A 20,683-nucleotide genomic window follows, 5' to 3' on the forward strand; every position below is an offset into this window, starting at 1 on the left:
TACAGGATAAACAAGGGAAAAAAAAAGTCAACGTATATCCTTTTCACTAAATCTTTAAAATTTGGATTAATCAAATCAGTTTTCTACCAATGAGACTCGTGTTCTTGGAGTGCAGGGGGTTCTCTTAAAGACCTTCTTCCACACTGCTAAGCTAAGCTATCATCGCTGCTGAGCAACGTCTTCCACCCAAAGCAGAACATCATGACGGCGCTGAGCTCTGCTCTCAATACACTTTCATTTGTTTATACTGCTTATTTATTGTCGTATTGTTTATAGTGCAACTTAAATCAAGCTCCACCTGTTTGTACATATTGTTAATGCTCTTTATTGTTTAGTTTCCACCCACAGTTCAAATAACACGGAGGTTCATTGGGAAAAAAATGGGAAAAATTTCCCCGAATGAGTGAGTAAATGGTTGTTTGTCTGTATATGTGGTGATTGACAGGTGATCAGTCCAGAGTATAATAAAGCATTTACGTAAGCACCGGTAGTCGTAGATGCTACCGTCATTTACTGAATGAAAAGTTCTCAAAATAATACCATAATATCCGGACGATAAGCCGCGACTTTTTTCACGTAAACAACGATGCGGCTAATATATGGACTTTTTGGGGGGGGGGGCTAACGAGCTTCACGCCGCTAAAACATTTATCCTCGTCACATCGGACCGATGAAATGACCGGGAAATTCTGAGTCTGTTCAACTCCGACACCGACGACTTTGACGATTTTAGTGCGCAGGAAGAAGCCCAAGATAGCGATCGGCTAGCCGTTGCGGCTAATATTGAGGTGCGCTCAATAGTCTGGAAATTACGGTAATTAATATCCCATGTTTCAACAGGGACACCAGTGGCTTGTAGACAAGCTCAGCTTATTTATGGAAATTTTCTTTATCTTCTACAAATACGGTAGTCTGGAATTTACCATAAATTAATGAATAAAAAGTTGAAATTAACCCAAAATATCATCAGTCAACCTGCATCTCGGCCACCGCGACCTCAAACCTCAAACCTGCATCTAAACATCCGTCTGAAGCGAGCCGTCACGCTGCTTTTCACACAAGGAAGTTCACCGGAGATCCGAAATCACCCAAAAGTGTGAATTAATAGGGGGAAGCGTTGGTAACCGGTAGTTTGACCTCGCCCGTCGCCCAACGACTGCTGGGATCGGCGACCCTGAGTGCAGGATAAGCGTCAGAAGATGAATGAATGGATGGACAACAAATGATTAGGAGAGCTGAAAAGGTAGTCGTAATAAAAAGCGAATGAATGACGAAAGATGATTCTCGAAAGACGAGAGTGTCTCTCTCGGAAAGTTGCAATGGTCGCGCAAAGGACGTTTCTGTAACGATATAAGCCGCTCACAAAGGAGACAAACGAGCGGAACGATCAAGCTGTAACCAGAAAGCGTGCGAATAAACCGTCTCAAAGGAAACAGCCGTTCAAGACGATACTCGGAGGGGGAAATTAATAAAGGGGGTTAATACGCAGCCTGCCAGCAGACCCACGCAGATTGTAAATCAGAGCGTGGAAAGCTATTAGAAAAACACGCGACGGCGCATGTGACGATCGGCGTGCGGAATAAGTTTCGGTTAAGTGTTTTTAATACAAGGTCATTTTGGAGGGGATAAGGACTTTCCCCCAGGAGGGGCAGAATAAACCCCCGCTTTATCAATTACCGTGACAACCCTTGTGGTTTAGTTGGCGAATTGTGGCGAATTGGACGTACGAGCGCGTGTTCTCACGTAATTATCGCCGTGAGCTTCCGGAGCTCGCGAGAGACCCGTCGCCATCTCACGCCATGTTTCGCACGCGCGGCGTCGCGTTTAGCGACGTCAAGATGTGTGTCTGTGACTCGAGAAATATCAGGACTAATATGGCGCACTTTGTGAAATAAACTCAAAAATGTTGGTTTATTTAGAATTAAACTGCAGTCCGTCATATAACGTAAGATAAATCCAAGTCACAGCTGCATTACAGGGTAGAAAAGTGCAAATAATAAAAAAAAAACATGAAAATCGATGGAGATGCAAATAATCAAATAGACTATGTCGCATATATGCAATTAAATCTAAAATTCTAAAAATAAATGCAACTAATGCCATTGGAAGGGAATGGTTAGAAATAAGAGGTGTACACTAGATATGGGTAGTAAAAATGAAATGATAATAAGATAAGATAAACTTTATTGATCCCCATAGGGGAAGTTCTTTAGTCACAGCAGCGTAATAATAATAGTATCTATAAATATAAATAGAGAGACAAATAGAAGGCAATTAAAAGAGAGCAAAAGACAAACAGACAGCAGAGATAACAACAACAACATCAAGAATAAGGATGGACAACAGAATGGGGGGAAAAAAAAAAAAACAACAGGGTGAAAATAGACAACCAAAATGACAACAACAAGGATAGGAACATAAACAGAGAGACAAAAATAAAAAAAAAATAAGCAGGATGCAAAAAAGGCTGAGACCGACGAGGATTAAAAATAGACAACGGAGTTAGGGCATGACACGTGCGAATGGATGAGTAAGCAAGTAAAAATTCCCGGAGAACGTATAAATATAATATAAATATAAAAGTTGCAGGGATGACAGCGGTAAGGGGATGCTTGTATGCGGGAACATCACCGCGTTACATTCACAGAAATGTTTGTGTCTTTCAGCAGATGGAATGAAAGACGCGGCGTGCACGTAGCACTCTGCTGCCGATAGAGAAACACACAACCATTCACACCTCATATGGATACAAACAGCTTTCATTTACACCTCTGGGCAATTCATAAAAGGACAGGATCAGAAAGAACTTTACGGATGCCTTTGGGAGACGCCTTTAGCGAAATGATGGTTCCGGCAGCACACTCGGGTCAAAGATCAACCAGAAAAATATAAAAATAGGAAGAATAAATATTTTGATAAGAAAGCTGCATATATTAAAATATAAAAAAAAAGAAAAAAACTTGAGTTTTTGCACATGTCTATTGCACATCTCTGGATGTGCAATCCCCAACCACATGCTGAAAATCCCTGCTGTATAATTCTATTATTATTTTTATTACTAAGCTGTGATTCTGTTAAGGTGTGATTTTTATTTTATTATTCATCCGTATTTTAAAGCTTTATAACCCTCCCAGCTCTCTTATTAACCCCTCCCATACACGTATAAACACTTGATTTAATTTTAATTTCAACAACATCTGAAATTCTAATGGGAACTCACTATTAAAGACGCTACACGTTTCACGATGAAGATGATGAATAGCCGTGCAGTTCGGATGACTATGAACGTGATGACGATGATGAATGTATCGCTGCCACTGCATCGGGATGCAACTTACGCGCGGCAGATGCCGAGCGCGATGCTACGGTCATTGAGCCAATCAGAGACCAGGATGCAGGACAGTGTAGAAATAATTAAAATGAAAAATATATATAAAAAAAAAAAAAAAAAAAAAAAAAAAAAAAACGCAAAAACGGGGGTTTGGGGTGAAAAATCTGTCATTTGCAATTAGATAAAAAGTAAAAAATCCGCATAAATCTGTGTTTATACCCTCATGTAATATAACACTATAAAATAAAAAAACACCGCTTATATATGTAAGGTTTGTGAGTGTTTTCAGGGCTAATTTTGGGGCGTTTTTAGCCTCAGTGGGACACAACACACACACACACACATTCTCTAGCGCTGCATATGAATGCTGGCAGGTGTCAAGTGCGTGTCTGTTGACACACGCACCTGCCTCCACACACACACACACACACACACACACACACCATCATGCACTAACTCACAATGAAGCACTGTTGGGAAGCACTTTTGTATAATGGCAGGGGGAGACAAAAGAGAGAGGAGGAGCTGCAGGTGGCTGGCTTGGATCAAGTAGTCTAGTGCTTTCCTCCTGCGTGCACACATAGACTGAACCTGTGTGTGTGTGTGTGTGTGTGTGTGTGTGTATTTGGCGTCGCTCGTGGCTCAGATTGCGTCGGCGATACGGAGTTCGGACGAATATATTATCCGATACGCCGAGCCGGCAAATGGCCACGGCAGAGGGTGCATTTTCAGGAAAAGGAAAAGTGACAGTGAGACCCGGCAGGTACTTGGCCTGAAATGTTTATTGGAGAGATAAAGGCCGGGCGAAGTGATAAGGACGGAGGCGCTGACTAAAGAAGCAGCAGATGATATCGGGTCTCCGGCTTAAGCTCTGAAATTAATGGTTTCTACATGTTATTTGTTCACTCGGGCTTGAGCTAAAAAAATCCGTCAGCGAGTGTGTTATCAGAGCGCTCTCTCGTCGCGCCAGTGTTACCGCGTATTCGACGGCGCTTCACAGAACACCGTCCTGCAACGTTATAAACAAGTGGCGGTTATCGTAAATGGATTTTATTTATCTAAAATCACAGATGCGGAATAAGGTGCGGCAAGAGGGCACATTTTTGGTCACAAACCAGGGTTCGACCTGTACCTGCGTCAGTCGGACGAACCGAACTCCCGTCACGCCTCGGCGGGTCGGCTCAGCGGCTCACTTTCAGAACATCCTTCTTTAGAAACCTCTCTATTTTCATTTTGTCTCATATGAAAAGCTTGCATTGCATTACACACAAAATGTAAACACAACATGGAATCATGTACTTGCAAATACAACCATGTTCTCCTTGCATCTGCGATGGTTTCCTAGGAGTTCGAATGGGAGGGGCAGAAGTCGTATGCCTATTTGACAAGCGAACGGTTGTACGTCTCCATACGACCTTTGAACGAAAGAGCGAATAGCTTTTTGTCTCCACAAGACAAGTCAATGAGAGGGTGAACGGTTGTGGAGCCTGTATGTGGCCCTGTGATCCATCCAGGCTCCAGAACCCCTGCCACCCGGCAGAGGGCCCTTACGCCGGAGTGAATCTCCCCGCTACGCCATTTTAGCCGATGCTGTGTCAATTAGATTGAGGAAGAATAAAGTCTTAAATGTGATTATACGCCCCGCTCTGAGTCGACCTGATGCCAAACTGCGCTTGCAGGCGGCACCTGTGTCAAACCCGTGTCCTTCCCGTGACCATCTAACCTTTTTTTTCGCTGAGTGGAGTGCACTTTCCATCACGGCTCTGATAAATCTCTCTGACATAAGTGCAGCCTTTAATAAGGTTCTACTTGAAATTCAAATTGAATGGGGCAATAAGTTGGTATTAGAACTCCTGTCTCTCCGGCAGAGCACTCTGCATCAGCGGGGTTTAATTCATTGTCACCCTGAGCATATAATACCTGCAGGACACAAAGAGGTTCACTTCCTGGTTCTGTCATGTGCGCATTCACTCTTGGTAACAGCGTGAAATAAATGTCAAGGTAGCGAAGCCTGCGCTTGTAAAACCTGGCCCCGACTATGGAGCTTAATCGTCTAGTCACAGTTTACAACTTAATCGTGTTAGTAAAACTTAACTTGATTGAATACCATGAATCAACGGCAGGGGATCTTTTTGGCATTTGGCGTGTATCTAAATGTAAATTAGCAGGATGGACGAGTTAAGCAGCCCTGAAGTGGATAATCAATATGTTCAATCTAGTCACTTGTGATCTGGGACTCCATTCGTGTCTCTCTTGATTTCCTGCAGGGCGTTCTGCGCTCGCTTAGCAGTCATCTTTATGCCGGATGATCGTCCCATCGCACGGAGGTCTTTTCTACCACGTAGGAAGTTCATTATTCGGGCGCCGCAGTGGCTCGGCGGTTTGCGCTTCAGCCTCTGCGGCCAGAAGGTCCCCGGTTGGATTCCGACAAGGGGGCCTTTCTTTCTGTGTGGAGTCTCCGTGTTCTCCCTACATCTGCGATGGTCACCCCAGGGGCTCGAATGTGAGGGTCAATACTTGTATGCCTATTTTGCCCGTGAATGGTCTCAAAAGAGCGAATGCCTGTGTGTCTCCTTGTCGAAATATTCTTGTCGTGGCAACCGGACTTGAATTGCCTCACTCTAGAATCAGAACTGCGCCAAGTAACTTTGCAACTACAAGCAATTTGCTTTGGTTGACAATGCTAAACAGGCAACATGTAACAGGCATTAAATAAGTGAAAAATAAAAGTGAGATCAGGGGGATCGAGGGGTCGGGGGAACCGGGGGGACCAACGAAGACACTTGTGACATTGAAGATGTTTCACGAGAAGCTTGTTCAGTTCTCACTTGTACCTCTTCATAAGACAAGAGATTGAGAGGGTGAATGGTTGTACGTCTCTATTCGTGGCCCTGTGGTCGTCTTGGGAACAGTCCGGGGTGAACCCCACCTTTCAGCTGGAACCCTTATGACCCTGAGTGCAGAAAAGTTAGAGATAAAGAATGAGCTTTTAGCACACCGGCGCAGGATAGCTGTTAATTATTGACTCGTGGGGAATCATTTCCGCATAGGTGGTATGCAAAGGGAAACACGGCGGCAGCGAGGATCGATTTCTGTAACACATTTATCTCCCGCCACCTCAGGCTGAGTCGGGTTCCATTAAACTACAGCGGCGCCGACTCGCCGATCCCAACCCCCTTGCAGAATATAGAAAGACGCCCACCTTCTACACCTTTGCCCATTCCACTTTTTATGTCCTCTGTCATGGATTGGGTGGACCCTTTTCCATCCCATCAGTTTTGTCACCCGTGCCTCGTCCTTCTTCCCGCTTACCTTTCCGCCGGTTTCCCCCTTCCGGTCGGCGCTGTGCTGCACCTGCACCGCCGGCCTCCCGTCTTCACTCGAGTGCTCGTAATTATCATTATCATTATTTTGTGTCGCTGCTCCTCCTCAAGCGGCCTGTTTCTCCTACCGAGCTGCGTGATGTACATTCCTTTGCCCGTATTTGTACTCCATCTTTTATCTCATCAACGGTTCTTTGTTTGCTCGAGGGGAAAAAAAAAAAAAAAGAAGACTGATTTCCTATCCTGGATTTTATAGGACGTGGGAATCGGGCGCAGGGTAAAACTAGGACAGCGAGGGAGCATCCGTGTTGTATCACATATCTGCAGCACTCTGCCCCGCACTGAAAAAGCCCTTTTTGAAAGGTATGGGGGGGAATATGTGTGGATGCAGACGACCGCACAACCGCTGTTATTGCTATTTTTATTTTCATGCCTTTAAGGCACCGTGCGCTATTTAAGGGACACCTACAGCTGTTAGATTACAATAAGGGTTTTTGAGCTGTAATCCTCAGATGTATGGTTTTTATTTTGCCGGAGATGCTTAGAGGAGAACTCCCACGGACTTTAAAAAAAAAAAAATCTTTTTCTGCTCAGCGGATTTGATATCTATTAAATAAAAATATAACATCGGGCATCTCTAAACATATCATGGACTTCCAAAATGCAAAAATAATCAGAATAAATGGGGACCTTTAAGCACCTGCTAACTTGGAGTATCATTATAAAAACAATTGTGGAGAAAAATAGCAAACATTGCGATGCTTATTGCAGAAATATAGCAAAATAATACCACTTTGGCCCGATTCCTTAGTCATAATAATTGCTCGGTGCGATATAATACAACACGCGATATCGCTCGTCAGTCGGCATCATTAAAAATGAAGAAAAAAAAAAAAAAAAAACCTTTTACTTTATTCAATACAGAAGCCTCAATCACAAATTAAATACACAAATGAATGAAAAAAGAATAGCTATCGCGTTCATTCATGATAGAAAAACAGACGTGTAAAAAAAATAATTGTGTATGTATTTAAATGATGAAATATTTAAACTTATCGGGATTGCTTCACAAATTAATTGACTAGTTAAGTAAATTTCCAAGGCCACCTATGGCAACATAGTACTATTCATCCATGGTATCCGTTCATTGATGGTAGAAAAACAAAGTTACACCAGTCATTGCGCATCTATCTCAATAAAGATATCTGCATCGCTTCACAATCTTGATTCATTACAAATCAACTGAATTATTTCAAGACGTTTATTATTTTAATATTACTGATTATGGCTTACATCTTAAGAAAACTCAAAAATCTATCTCAAAATATTAGAATATCATGAAAACATAATTTTTGTTTTTTTAATTGCATTACGGAAGATAAAGAATTTTATCACAACATTCTAATTTTCTGTAGAATTAATGGACAAATTGATAGGTAACTAAATGAATGAATTAATGAAGGGATTTGTGAAGCGATGCAGATATATTTATTGAGATGGATGCGCAATGACTGATATTGACTGTTTTTCTACCATCAATGAATGGATACCCAGGGCCACATATAGAGACATGCAATAATTCATACATGGTTGAAAAACAAGAGTTAATTTTAGTTAATTTTAGCATTGCTTTACAAATCCATCCATCCATCCATCCATCCATCCATCCATCCATCCATCCATCTATCAATTCCTTCTTTTATCCATTCATTCTATCACAGTGCCCCATTCAGAGACATGCAACCATTCATTCATAGTAGAAAAACAAGACCTTAAAACAAAATCGTTGCTCATGTATCTCAATGACAATATTGGCATTGCTTTACATCCATCCATCCATCCATCCATCCATCCATCCATCCATCCATCCATCCATCCATCCATCCATCCATTCTCTCAAAGGGCCACATAGAAAGACATGCAACCATTCATTCATGGTAGAAAATACAAAATCTTAGCACGAGTATCTCAATGAAGATATCCATCCGTTCATTCTATCACAAGGCTGCACAGATACATGAAATTTCTCGCTCTCTCGTTCACACATTTAAACAATTTAGAATCTCCGGTGAAGATTCTTGCTTGTCGGAGGAGCTCCAGGTGGGTTCTCCATGTTCTCCATGGAGGCTCCGCACAGAAAGTCCCCTCTGTCAGAATCCAACGCGGGGACCTTCTCGCCGTGAGGCCTGCACGCCTCCTACTTTACAAATCCAAGTTTAATAAAGTTTGGCCACGAGGCCAGAAGGCCAAACGGCGAGAAGAAAACGAGAGACAGATGGAGGCAGACAAACAGGACGGAGTGAGGAACATCACCGCGGATCCCGAGCGCCTCCCCCCGCCAGTCTGCATCTGGGTAAATTAAGTCGGCGCGGTCCCACCGAGCCGGGCCTCTCCTCATTAGACGCAAGATCGCGGCTGGCTGTCAGAGTCAAATTTAAAACGAGTAAACAACTCTCGCGGCTGGCCCAGAACTGGAGCTCCAGACGGTTCTGATCACTCCTCCGGTTGCCGTGCTTTTCCTCCTCTGGGTTCGCACGCTCTGATATCTCCATCATCAAAATTGCTCCGGCCCAATTTGGAAGACAATGTTCTCCCCGAGTTGTCATGTTATTACATTTCCTTTTTTTTTTTTTTTTTTTCCCCACTTCAACAAATCAAATTTTCATGAGTCACAAAAAAACTTTTTAAAACATCATTTATTTATTTATTTTTTTATTTTTTTATAATTCGTTCCCACTTTGGCGGCTTCACTGGGAAACGTCGTTCCATTTAATTTTAATCCGCCGTAGTAAAAACCGATAGCGTTTCAATAAATAATTGGGCAACTTCGGCTGCAGTGGAACTCTTGACTCGAGGTGTCGGGCATTTGGAAATGCTTATCTGAAAGTGTGAATAAAGCTAAAATACAAGTTGCACGATGCACTAATTCACTCGCCTCAACAATAACTTACGCGGAGTTATGTATTCTAAGCTCCTCGATGCTCGTGTGTGTGTGTGTGTGTGTGTGTGTGTGTGTGAAAGTGAAAGCCTTTTCCCCGTGAAACGCCGCGAGGGTTAATTAGCTTCGGACCACTGCCATATATCACCCTAATGCTCAGTCTTGGCCCCGACAGCTCCATTACTGCTGGACGTGAGTCGCACATTACATGCGCATTCACATTTGATATGTGCACGTGTTCATCGGAAGCTAAACAAATCACGGCGGCGCCGGTCGTTCATAAGCGATGTTGCCTGTCAGGATCTCGAGGTGCCAGATAAACTCGCGCTAACGGCAGACGGCGGGTTCCGCCGATTGAGTTTTCAAGAGGATGTTTTGACGAAAGCGGCGGCCGCGGTCGGGGTCGTCTTACATTTTTTACCTCCGCGGCGGCATTTCCGAAGGTCGCTTCGAGCTTTTCCGGGTGAAGACTTCACACCTTTTCATTGTTTTACAGTCCGGGTTTACAGATGCGTTCTAATCCCTGTCACTCACTGAACCTGAAAACAAAAAAACAAAACAAAAACACGGTGAACGTTCTCCGGTTTTTGGATTTCCGTGGTCCCGCAGTCCAAAAACATGCAGCGGATAAATTAGCGACCCGAGATTGGAAGATCCATGAACGTCATGAGAGAGGATATGAAGGTAGTTGGTGTGAGAGAGGAGGTTGAATGAATGAAACAACTTTACCAGAGGTTTAAATGCATGTACAGTGAAGAACTGCAGTTTTCTGATCATTCCTTAAAGCGGCGGCCCCGGGGATCAGTTTTCGTCAGTTCACAGTATTTAATCTAAATACAACCTTTACACTTTATATTGCGATCACAATAATTTTGCACAATAATATCCATAATGTCGAGTCAGTGGGAGCCCTGGACTTGTTCTTTAGTTCTAGACGACAGTAACACTCCAGGTGTGTTATGTTTATCCAGTCGACTCTGTTGTCTTGTTTTAGTTCATCGCAAATAATACACAGCGTGAGCAGCGCTTGTGCATCACCTGTAGCTATGAACCCGTAACTTAGGTAGGAATCTTTATGTCCTTTTAAATGCAGCTTTCTTTTCTCTGGCAGTCTGCGACGCTTCTGCCGTCTCATCGTTTGCTTGTTTCCTCTCCGACGACTTTTGTTCCCGGCTAGTTTTTTTTTTTTTTTCCTCTTTTCAGGGCCAGTTTCCCGGTAGCCGATGTGTGAAATGGCGCGACGGAGTTAAGAACGGGTGTAAGGCGAAGGCGGAAACGGTCATTTTTCAAAATGGGATCCGGACGGTTTAATTAAAAAACTATCATTCGTACCAAGAAAGATTTTCTTCGTGGTACCAAATGATCGGGACCGGCGGCCGAGGGACCTCTGGCTTAAAGAACATTACGTTGTGACATACTATGGGATGCACAAGATGAAGTACCTGATGTAGAGTCAAACAGCTATGCTTTGATAAGGGTCTTTTCTTGATTTCTCTCCAAAAAGAAACAAATGAATTCTGGTTCAGCAGCCTTCGCTCGGAAGCGACTGCTCTGCAAGGGAGACCCAAGTGTTCCCAAGTATTTCTATGGCCGAGGTTCATGTCCATAGAGGGGAACCTTGGCGAGGAACGCACTCGTGCGTTAGAATCAACATATAAATATCGATCCCCTTGAAGGACGGCGGAAAGTGTTGCGCCGCCATTGAATACTGTCGTTTCATGTTTGAGAAACATTTTTCATGCAACAAAAAAAAACACCTTGACGATGTCTCCCGTACGGCCGTCCATCACAAAGATTTTTCTCCCCCGAATCAAAGTGTTTTACACAAGAAGCAGCCCGATGTTCTTGCTAAGGCGACGGCGCTGACAGAAATACACTTAAAATCCGTCAGCTTTTTATAAATGTCCTGCGGCGGCAGTAAATATACCGAAAGGACCGGAACACGCCATGGAGAAGGACTCGTTGGATAGCAAAGATGACTTTTTTTTTTGCGCTAATTGAAACTATTTTCCTCAGCGCACACATACATCCTTTCACTTTTTATCACACCCACTCAAACCCCCACAACACCCACCCACACACACACACAGTCATTAAAGCAAATGGAATTAGGGGGATTGGAAGCATAATCTTCTTCCCCAGCGGCGTGAGTGAACCAAGCCGTTAATTTCCCGCCTCTAACGACAACTCTAAGTCTACTTGATTTGACGAAGGCCGGATCCACTCCTGACTGACGGCTCATGAATGACCTGCGACGCAGACGCCTTCAGTTTAATGCCATGTCATGTGACATTCTCAGTCACTGCAGTTTTGTGTGCACATACATACAGTATGTGAAGGTTGCCAGATTGATGCTGCTAGTTTCCACATGGGTCTGAAGGCCGGGTCTTCAGATTGGAAATGAACATTGACTCCAGAGCGACCCGACCGTCCGTCGCCTCCTGTGTCGTGACGGCATGGAGTTGTATGTCAGGACCAACATCACCGGGCTCTTCCATCAGGTCAGAGGACCTCAAATATTAGAATCATGGAGGTTCAAGAGTCACTCTTTGGGAGGATGTGACTGACCCAAACGCAAGGACACTCGGGAGGTGAGATATTTTATTTTAAAAAGGGAGATGAATGGAGGGCTGTGCTGGGCCTGGGTTATTTCTGGGGTCACAACACGGGAGTCCCTGGACCCAGGAACTGGCAAGGAGAGGCATCACCGGAGATTCTGGAACTGGGAGGTGGCGGGGAGAGGCGTCACAGGAGTCTCTGGAACTAGAAACTGGCAAGGAGAGGCGTCACGGGAGACTCTTGACCTGGGAATTGGCAAGGAGGGGTGTCACAGGAGACTCTAGAAGCAGGAACTGTGGAGGAGCAGTGTCATGGTAAACTCTTGAACTGTGAACTTGCAGGAGTGCCCCCGATCCTCTGGAACTAGGAACTGGCGAGGAGGGGCATCACGGGAATCCTTGGAACTTGGAAGTGGCAAGGAGAGGCGTTGCAGGAGTCTCTGGAACTAGGAAGTTGCAAGGAGTGGTATCACGGGAGGCTCTGGAACTAGGAACTGTGGAGGAGCGGTGTCATGGGAAACTCTGGAACTGGGAACTTGTGAGGAGAGGCGTCGACTTCTGGACATGGGAAGAAGTCCGGTCTAGGATGTTAAATTCTGGACTAAGGATTAAAACAGACAATGGATCTTTGGAGATGAAGACCTGCCAGGAAGGGATGAATGGAACCCCCGTGAGGGGTCCATGTGGCAGTACCCACTTTAGACAAACAAACCGGCGCCAAAGGGGCGTCAGCAGGCTCCTCTTAAGCTCAGCTTGACAAGGCCAGATGAGCCGAAGGCGTGCAACCCAGCCTAAATCATTCTCCTGCTCAATCTGGCTCACCGGTGAAGGACGGAGGTGGAAGGAGCCGCACACAGACGCGTAACCCCGACTCCCAACACGTTCAGAAATCCCACCGACATATGGGAACCATCCGGAGGCTGTGGGGAATTCAGCCCCTGCCAGACCTTCACAGATTAAGGAAGGGCCTTGAAGAGACAGGAACCAAATCCGACCCATCAACCCGCCCATCATGAGGCGCCCCGCTGGGATAAGCTGGGAGGCAGAAGCTCATGCTCCTCAAAGCTCCCTGAGACGGCACAGTCAGCAGAATGAGGGCGGCAGAGGTCCAGGGATGCATCTGGAAGGTGATCCCATTTGGCTCACGATGGCAGGGTTTTAAAAGCCCACGTGGAACAACCTCATATCTGGGGATGGAGCGCTGAAGGCCAACCAGCCAGGAATCGTGTTGGTCGACAAACACCGGAAGAAGGCGGAGACGATCCGCATCGGACAATGACAAGACGGAGAGACGATGCGGCAAGTGAAGGTAGCGATGGTGTCTTGGAGCCCTTTGACCTTCCGCCACATCTCTGAGATCGCCGTCCAAAAAGGTGCACAATCATGGATTCTGTGCAGAAGCTCAAACCCCCTGCAGAAGAACCCATGAAGACACACCGACCCGGAGGAGATATGTTTTTTTTTCACATCATGTATTTGCTTGGTTGTTTATCTCAACAATACCTGTGTGGATGTGTGGCTACAAAAAAGATTCATCTTGTGTGTGTGTGTGTGTGTGTGTGTTTGCTCACAGCAGAACATATTGGATGCACTGAATCCCCCCTTTTTTTTTTTTTGTATCCCGGCTCCATCCACATATAATGACTGAAGATGCGAAGAGCGTCCGAGGCCGCCCCGAGTGTGTGCGCGCGCACAAATGTGTGTTTGCGTTTGCATGTGTCGCCGTTTCCCGGCGGCGGAGGGAAATAAGGAAAGATCAAAGTGCCCGGATTGGCCGGGTCACAGGGTAACTTCCCCACCGCCGCTGGAAACCAACAAATATATCATATCCTCGCCGCCGTGCATTCACATCCCTTTGAAATGGATATGCAGCTATTTACATGCACATAGGGAGTTAAAGGACAAGCAACACAGAGGGAGTCACACACACACACACACACACACACACACACACACTGTCATGCAGGCACTTGCATAATGAAGCGCCGCTGAAATACACTTTCTTTAAGTTTCTGGGATGTTTTTTTTTTTTAATGTATCCTGCAAAACGGGACCGGATAAACCCGAGGAGTCCATTCTGGAGGGAATCTTCTTGTCGTGGCAACCGGACTTGAATTTCCTCGTGTAGAAATTCAAGTCCGGTTGCCATGACGAGGGGATTTTGCGCTGGATAACCTGCGCAACTAAAGCACGTGCAAACATTCATTGCAAATCTGGTTCAAAGCAGTGAAACACGGATGCAGGGTTGCAGGAATTCAGATGTCAAAGAGGGAAAGTTAACTTGGCAGGTGACGGGCGTCTGAAAGACACACACACACACACACACACACACACACACACACACACATATACACACACACACACTCTTGCTTTGATCTACCCATGCAGCATCATCTTGTTTTGCTGTGTTCAGCAACTGTAAATGTGTCCGTATTTGTGTGCGTATGTGTGTGTGTGTGTGTGTGCATGTGTGTGTGTGTGTGTGTGTAACAGGGTTATTCGGTCGTGCATGCAAGACACACAGCTGACACACTGTATGACGCGATTCGGATCAGCATTTACTCAGCACAACCACCGAATACAGATGAGGTGTCTATTCAACGTACATGTGCAAGTGTGTGTGTGTGTGTGTGTGTGTGTGTGTGTGTGTGTCAGGTTATGTGAAAGTGAGTGTGTGTGTGTTTGTTGACGAGTGCCGGGTCCACCCTTGCTGTCCTCTTCGTCAGAAGTAAAATCAATCTGCCTGTCAACCATCTAACACCTTCAGCCTGTAATGCTACCGATCACGGGTAAAGTGTGTGTGTGTGTGTGTGTGTGTGTGTGTGCGTGCATCCTGTCATCCTGCCAACCTCCCTGTCTCTCCAGCCTCCACTCCGACTGTTGTGCTTTTTGTACATCCCTCTGTCTTGTCAGTACTTTCTCCTCCGACGTCAACGTCTCAATCACCGATCGGCATCGGCTTTCCGAGTTTGCTCGTTTTTCGTTTTTTTTTTTCCTGCCGGGTTTTCATTCCCCCGCGTCCGCCGACCCTATAAAATTATTTCCTCCCCCGCCTTGTTTTGCGTTCGGATAAAAGGTCTCATCCCGCGTTCCTCTCCGTTTTCTCCTCAGATCCCTCAGATCAGCTACGCCTCCACCGCCCCGGAGCTGAGCGACAACACCCGCTACGATTTCTTCTCCCGCGTGGTGCCGCCCGATTCCTACCAGGCCCAGGCCATGATGGACATCGTCACGGCGATGGAGTGGAACTACGTGTCCACGCTGGCCTCGGAGGGCAACTACGGCGAGAGCGGCGTGGAGGCGTTCGTCCAGATCTCCAGGGAGACGGGTAAGAGGAAGAGATCCTAAAAAGGGAGCTGGGTGAAACTCCTCGCGCTCACGGGTGGAATTCGTTCGTCGTGACTCCGTTTGCGGGTAAATCGCTGCTCCAAGAAAATGAAGGGAACATTTTAGCAACACGATGTAACTGCGAGTCAATCACAAGTGTGAAATCAAAGTTAGGAAGCAACACGGGTTCATTTGGACTCGTTTTAAGGACGTTGCATCCACGTGGGGTCGGCCTGGAAGGCGTTTTTCCTCTTTCATTTGGAGCCTGACTCCAAATCCAGACCTCCTTGGGTTCATACATTTGATTTCCATTGATCATTTTTATGCGATTTTCTTGTCAGCACATTCAACTATGTAAATAGCAAAGTATTTAATAAGAATATTGCATTCATTTACATCTAGAATGTGTTATTTTAGCGTTCCCTTTATATTTTTGAGCGGTGTATAAATCAAATTTCCCCATAGAAATGAAGTGAAACGCCACTTATCAATACATTAATAAATTGATGATTTTAACAAAAAATAAATAAAAGAATGTTCTTTATAAATAACAAATAACGTATAAAAATAATCATCCCTGATCAAAGACGATTTGTTTTATTGAGTATATTTACCTTGACGAATTCTTCATTTTATATCAGTTAATTTACCGGCTCCACCCTTAATGCTACAATTTGTTGCGAAATACACTTTGCTAGAAAATTTATGGCTGAACTTTGTTTCACGCTCGTCTTTTTAAATCGATCAAACTCGGTTGGTATCAAAAACAAAAATATCGACGAAGTGATGGTAGAAAACTCACAAGTCGATGCACTCGTAGGTCAAGGTTCCACTGGACGCTCTTTCTTACATCGAAAAATAGCGCCGATATTTGAAATGACACCTTCCGATTGCAAAGGTCGGGGATGTTTTTTTAAAAATAATCCAAATTTATTTCGCTTAATGATGCATTACGAATGCGCAGCGATGAATTTTTGTAGTAAATTATCGGTCGTTTTAAAAAAATAAATAAAAAAAAAAAGAATCTTCATTAAGCGCAGAGGGAGAAGAGGGTAAATTGCACGCGAATAAATCAAAGGTGATGGGGGGTCCCACAGACGGACCTGCTTCTTTTTTATTTTATTTTATTTTTAATTTTTTTGACGTGTGACTTAAAAAGCGCGGTCCCATTCGGCATTTCGGGGGCGAAACGTCGCCTCAGATCATCTCGGCGAAATCCTCCGAGTGATGTTGACACATCAAAAACCGCCGTCGCCCTGCCTGTTTACGTCTGGTACGCAGACGGACGCGCGTCACGGCTGCTGGATGTTGACAAACACTCGCGGCGCGTTACGAACCCCATTTTTGGCGGCGGGGGGGGTCAGGTTCACATCGGTGTGTCCGCGCCATCCTCTTGACCTTGTCGCTGCAGGATTTTCTGTTTGTGCGCCGATCCGGAGACGACTGGAACTGTGTGTGTGTGTGTGTGTGTGTGTGTGTGTCGGCGCTGTCTATCTGTCCATCTCTGTCTCGGCGTGCCTTTGCAAGCCGGCTCGCCCCGAGGCTGCACGCCGTGGCAGTCAGCACATAGATCTTTACCACGGTGTCAGATCTGCACCCTTGTGTGTGTGTGTGTGTGTGTGTGTGTGTTTGTCTTGTGGGAGTCAGCAGAGCCCCCCCCTCCTCTTGTGTGTGTATGTGTGTGTGTATAGATGGCCTACATGCTGTGACAGCAGTCACTCAGTTGTTTACTCTGTGGTTCTGCAGATATGAACAGAACTAAGAAGATAAAAGGGTGTGAGCAGAGGGAGGAAAAGAAAAAAAAAGTGATGGAAAAGGAAGCGGCTGAGAAAAAGGGACGAGGGGGAAACCGGGCCGGGGAAGTGTTGGTGTTTTGTGTGTGTGAGCGGCGCTCGTGGAACAATCTGTGTTTTTGAGAGAAACGCCTATAGACGGGGAGCGGGAGCGGGGCAAAGGAGTGGGGTCGGCTGCAAAATAATGAGTCCTGATATAGATGTGCGGCGCTCCCTGCCTCTGCAAACACACCGATATAGATACGTGCTCACACACACACACACACACACACACACACACACGACGGATATGAGGATGCAGGTGGAGTTGCGAGAAATCCAGCGAACCCTTGGGGCGGCTGTATCTGAGATGTGTTTTTTGACTGCAGTGTGGTGATTGGGTGCGCGCATACTGATGCAAACACATCCATATTAATCGCTGCGTGATGATTCACTAATGATTCCTGACAGTGTGTGTGTGTGTGTGTGTGTGTGTGTCCATGTGTGTGTTACAGGGGGCACCTCTTGTAAGCATGAGTCAGGGGGCTGCAGACTCAGTATAACAATGTAGTTCCCACCTCTTTTCTCTTCCCCTCTTTCTCACTTAACACTGCAAGTTACTGAAATATTTACCTCCTCCACTACCATATTTCAAACCGAGCATGTCCTACTTCTGTTTGCTGCTCAGCGGCAGCCGTGTGTCCCGGCTCGGGGAGGTTTCAACGCTGCTAATTTTTCAGCCGAACCTACATGACAAGTCAGCGGAAAAAAAAAAAAAAAATGTATCGAAAGGAAAATAGCGACGAAACGCGGACGGCGGCGTCCCGCGACAACGTCGTAAGGGTTTGAAATGATGAATCTGTGAGGAAGGGGGTGGAAAATAAATAAACAGAAACATGGTTTCTTCCAGACAAAGGGCGCCGTCTGACCCGGCTGCGATCAATCTCTGCGGCAGAAGCCTGGCGTGGACGGGCGGCGTCCGTCACGTCACACGCCATTAGTCTGACACTTATTATGATGGAGGCTTTCGGACATTGTTATTGATAGAACCTGCTACCGCCGTCGCTGGCAGGACTTTTCCCGATTCTCTCTATCCTGGCAGATCCACGCCATCGCTACGTATACATATTCATATCGATAATAATCATAAATGTCAAACATGAGCGGCCGTTACGTGCAACTGCTTCCGTGGCTCCACGCTGGGACTCCGCCGTTCCATCACGGCAGGAAGCCGTCCATCCATCTTTTCCCGCTTATCCTGCACTCAGGGTCGCGAGGAAGGCCGGGCGAGAGGCCTGGTCCACGTTTACACACATTTACTCACTCATACGGGGCGATTTTCCCAGTTTCTTTCCAATTAACTGATTTTGTGACTCAAAACATGAGGAAACCCACGCGGATCCAGGGAGAAAATGCAAACTCCGCACAGAAAGGTTCCCTTGTCGGGTCCTTCATGCTGTGAGGATGAAGCTCCAACGTGCCGCCACTGCAGGAGGCCAAATGCAAAAAAAAAACGTCTGTTTATGATTGGACGTCCGCTTGGTGTCGGCGGCGACGGATCAAAACCGCTCATCAGAACCAAGTGGGAATACCAAGAAGTGGAGGTCGGCATGCACTGATAATAATCATTAACAATCATCGTAATGAATCAATACACATATTTATTCACAGTAATAATAAAAAAAAAAGTGATAAAAAATTATGTATTAATATATTTATATTTATTCACAGTAATAATAATAAAAAATGTGATAAAAAATGATGTATTAATATATATATTTATTCACAGTAATAATAATAAAAAATGTGATAAAACATGATGTATTAATAAATATAATTATTCACAGTAATAATAGCAAAAAAATGTAATAAAAATATGTATTAATACAGATATTTATTCACAGTGATAATGGCAAAGAAGTGATAAAAATATGTATTAAGACATATATTTATTCACAGTAATAATAGCAAAAAAAGTGATTAAAAATATGTATTCATAAATATATTTATTCACAGTAATAATAGCAAAAAAGTGATCAAAATATGTATTCATAAATATATTATTCAAAGTAATAATAGCAAAAAAGTGATGAAAATATGTATTAATAAAAGGTTTTATTCACAGTAATAATAGCAAAAAAGTTATAAAAATATGTATTCATCAATATATTTATTCACAGTAATAAAAGCAAAAAAGTGATGAAAATATGTATTAATAAATATATTTATTCACAGTGATAATCATGATGATAATAATAATAATAATAATAATAATAGTAAAGAATGTAATAATAATTTAGGTAGAGCCCAGATAAAAAGGTATTATCATAAAACAATTGTAATTTTATCAATGCATTGATTATGATCTCTGCGTCCTTTAATGACAATATTCATAATTCGTCATTAAATATGAGTAAATAAGTATTTTTCTTAGAAATCGGCATTGGTACTTTTCTGATGCATTTTCCGACGAGGACCCTCGTAAAACTTCCGCAGTCGTCGGAAATGCCACGGCTCAGACAGCGCCGCGGGGGTGTTTTCGTCGGGTTCAAAAATAAAAACAACAAAATACACATTTTTGCTTTGAAAAATGACATTTCAACTGTACATAACCTGTTTGTTGTGACCTCCGGCCACGCTTTCCCGGCCATGCAGAACAAAACAACAGTCACAGCTCAGCGAGCATGTTTAGTCAGCAGAAGTAAACGCTCGCAAACGAATGCATAATTTTTGCTTTTGCACACAAAGGAACGGCTTCACCTTGCGATGAAAGGTTAATTAAAAAAAGGTCACGCTGGGAGGGGGGGATTCATCTGGGGATTCGGTCCTGCAGGCGGGGAATACGGAACTCTGCGAATCCGGAAAACAAAATTTTGCATGTGTCTGCTTTATACGGGGACGTGGGGGAATATTTTGATGGGTAAAAAACAAAAAAATATTTTTCGCGAGATCTCGTATAACTCGTATAATCTTCGCAAGATCATGTAAAACATGTGCAGGCCGACATTCTTTTGGGTCGTCCATGTTTGGAGCAGAAACACAACAGATGGAGGGAGTTTATGGGACAAGTTTATTGAGTTTTGATTTTTAATGGTGTTGATTAGTTGTGTTCACTGTTTGTAAAAAAAGAAAAAAAGAGGAGGATTAGTAACATGTTCTGCATTTGACAGACCTCCTACATGAGAGACAAGGCAGGCGAAACATTTATTTAATATCTTGATGTAGCAACATAGCATTTAAGCTAAACTTATCTTGTTTACGTTAAGTTTTGCAAGTCCTGTGACCCTCACGTAACATTGTTGGAATTACAAGTTTTGTGGAAAAAAGTTTGGCTTTTTTTTCAACCCCACTTTGCAAGGTGTCGCAAAATTAATCTTTTTTTTTTTTTTTACAATTTTTTTAAATTAAAAACATTTTTCATCAAATTTTCTATA

At 44.3% G+C, this 20,683-nt stretch overlaps 1 protein-coding gene across 3 annotated transcripts in view; it reads left to right on the forward strand.

Moving 5' to 3' along the window:
• Nucleotides 1-20,683, forward strand: part of grm8a (glutamate receptor, metabotropic 8a) — a 333,220-nt gene that overhangs the window by 110,582 nt on the left and 201,955 nt on the right. For all 3 annotated transcript variants that reach the window (XM_086147148.1, XM_086147146.1, XM_086147147.1), the window contains exon 3: nucleotides 15,262-15,478. In XM_086147148.1, coding sequence (XP_086003274.1) covers nucleotides 15,262-15,478 — 217 coding nt within the window. The remainder of the gene's footprint in view (nucleotides 1-15,261; nucleotides 15,479-20,683) is intronic.

The sequence above is a fragment of the Fistularia commersonii genome, chromosome 5, assembly GCF_037954325.1.
Source record: "Fistularia commersonii isolate RoL2024-O1a breed Wild chromosome 5, RoL_Fcom_v1.0, whole genome shotgun sequence".
NCBI classification, from domain to species: domain Eukaryota; kingdom Metazoa; phylum Chordata; class Actinopteri; order Syngnathiformes; family Fistulariidae; genus Fistularia; species Fistularia commersonii.